The sequence below is a fragment of the Mesitornis unicolor genome, unplaced genomic scaffold, assembly GCF_000695765.1.
Source record: "Mesitornis unicolor isolate BGI_N332 unplaced genomic scaffold, ASM69576v1 scaffold33942, whole genome shotgun sequence".
Taxonomy (NCBI): Eukaryota; Metazoa; Chordata; class Aves; order Mesitornithiformes; family Mesitornithidae; genus Mesitornis; species Mesitornis unicolor.
Genome location: NW_010170407.1, coordinates 1 through 2,508, shown reverse-complemented (window position 1 = coordinate 2,508; position 2,508 = coordinate 1). Strand labels below are relative to the sequence as shown.

General features: G+C 64.8%; 1 protein-coding gene across 1 annotated transcript in view; it reads right to left on the bottom strand.

Moving 5' to 3' along the window:
• Positions 1-1,788, bottom strand: part of STX3 (syntaxin 3) — a 4,849-nt gene extending 3,061 nt beyond the window's left edge. Inside the window, exons 1-3 of the mRNA XM_010179683.1 lie at positions 1,759-1,788; positions 229-309; positions 47-148 (exon numbers count right to left, since the gene is read on the bottom strand). Of these exons, the coding sequence (XP_010177985.1) occupies positions 47-148; positions 229-309; positions 1,759-1,788 (213 nt within the window). The remainder of the gene's footprint in view (positions 1-46; positions 149-228; positions 310-1,758) is intronic.
• Positions 1,789-2,508: the final 720 nt, after the last annotated feature.

Below are 2,508 nucleotides of genomic sequence, written 5' to 3'. Positions count from 1 at the left end.
GGGTCCCGTGACCGGCGGAGGTGAGGGGGACACAGCCGCCGCACTCACTCTGCTCAGGGATGGGGGCTGAGAGGATGATGCTGTAGAGCTTCTTGGCCTCCTCCACGTTCTCCGAGATCTTGTCAATGTTTTGTCGGGTCTCCTCAATCTACAAAAGCCAGGAGGATGAGAGGGGGATCAGGAGGAAGCCCTGAGCCCCCCAGACCTGTGCCAGTCCCCCCACCTCACCTCTGAGAAGAACTCATCCATGAACGCCGTGTTGTCGACGGCGATCTCCAGCTCCTCGCTGTCATCATCCACGTCCTGCTTCTGTGGGGTACAGTGGCTGACACCCCCCTGCCTGCAGCCACGGACCCTGGGGACACTTCCCCTGGGTGACCGCCACCGGGCACCCCCCCCGCCCGCCCAGCCGGGGGGGGTGGGGGGGGGAGGAGGCAGTGGCAGCCATGGGGACGTGGTGGCACGGGGGGAGGGGGCGGACGACATCTGCAGCAGCAGGGGGAACCAAGCTCGTGTCACATCTGGCTGCATGGCCAGGGAATTAAGGGATTGCTGGGCTTGGCCAGAGGGAGGGGATGGGGACGGGGACAGGATGGGGATGAGGCGGGGACAGGACAGGGTTTTATGGTCCTGACCTTTGTCCCATGGCAGGTCTGAGCAGCACTGGGGCTCAGCAGAGGGCCCAATGGTGCTGTCACCCATCACCCCAGCATCATGCCTGGCCCTCCACCCATGGCTCCCAGCTCTGTTCCTTTCCAGGGTGCCAATCCCATCCCTACCACCTCCTCTCGCTCCCCTCAGCTCTCCCAGCACCCCGGGGGGCTGCCCAGTGTTCAAGCTTCCCAGAGTAGGGGCAGACCCCATTTGGGGACCCCTGCCCTCCCCCCTGGCCTCCTCTCTCTGAAGTAAAAATAAAATTAATCCCTTCTCTCCCTCCCCAGGATTTTATCCGATGGCTTCGTAATCCCCGCTAAATCCCCACCAAGCCTCCCTGCCACGGCTGTCCGGCCCGCAGTGGGGGCCCAGCGCAGGGTGGAAGGCTGTTGGGACCCCTCCACCACCCAGCGGGAGCCCGCACTGGGGCAGAAAAGGTCCCCGGGGAGCGGGGGGCAGTGGGGCCCCATGGCAGAGTGGGTGAGGGGATGAGGAAGCGGTGATGGTGGCGGCGAGGCGTGGGGCACGGGATGGGGTGCTGGTCTCCATGGGCACCCCACATCCGCTCCCTGCTCCCTCCAGGGGATGGACACCCCTGCCTCACACAGCCCGGGTGGGAGCTGGCGTCTCCCCATTGCATCCCACAGCATGGGGGGAACAGCTCTTGTCTGAGGTCGTTGATGTCCCCACAAAAACCCTCCCCACCCCTAAACAGCACAGGGGGCTGACCCGCCCTGGTCCCTTCTGCCTGGCATCCCCACTGCCCTGGAACCCCCATCCACCATGGGGTTGGGTCTCAGGGCCCTCCAACCCCATGACACCCTCATCCACCATGGGGATGGGTCTTGAGGCCCCCATCCCTCTGACACCCCCATTCACCATGGGGTGGGGTCTCACTGACATCCACCCCCGTGATATCCCCATCCACCACAGACTTGGGTCTCAGTGTCCCCCAGCCCTGTGGTGCCACCATCCGCTGTGGTGTGGGGTCTCAGGTCCCCCCATCCCTGTGGCACCCAGTTCCCCCAAAAGTGGGGTCCCAGTGAGCCCTGGAGACCCCAGGAAGTGTCCCCAGTCCCCTCTCCACCTCGGGGGGTCTCTCACCGCTTTGAGCTGCTCCAGCCGGTCCTTCATGGTGCCCCCAAGGGCTGGTGGGGCGCGGGAGGGTCCCGGTCCTCACCCACCGCAGGGATGGGGGATGCCACCCTCGGTCCTTCCTGGTCAGCTGGGCCTCCTACATCCAGGCGAGGTAGCGGGTGGCCCTGTTCCCGTGTCCCTGTCCCCAAGCCTGGGGCTGTCCCTCCGCTAATCCCCAGTGACAGGCACAAGGAAGAAGGCGCCGAGGGGAGGGACGAGGTGGAGCCACGCTTCACCTGGGACACTCCGGGGACACCAGTCCAGTTAAAGGCAACGGTTGTGGGTGCCACCGGCAACCCCAAGAGGTGACAGCGTTGCGGGGACAGATGTGGGGTGGCCCTGACTCGGAAGCGATGAGGAAGCTGGTCCCCACATGGGCCACGCGCCGCCGCTGCCGTGTCCTCCCCTGCCATGCGTGGGTGCAGCGGGGGAATGGCTGGGGAGAGGGCACACAGCTGGGGACACAGCTGGGGACAGGGAACATAGCTGGGGGACACGGCTGGGGACACTGCTGGGAACTGGGGTCACAGCTGGGGACAAAGCTAGGGGACATAGCTCGGGAGAGGGAACACATCTGGAGATAAGGGACATGGCTGAGTATAAAGGACACAGGTGGGGACATGGTTGCAGGCAGGGTTGTTAGAAGGTATGACACGGGAGAGGGGACACGGCTGAGGGACACAGCTTGGGGGGACATGGGTATGGATAGTGGCATTG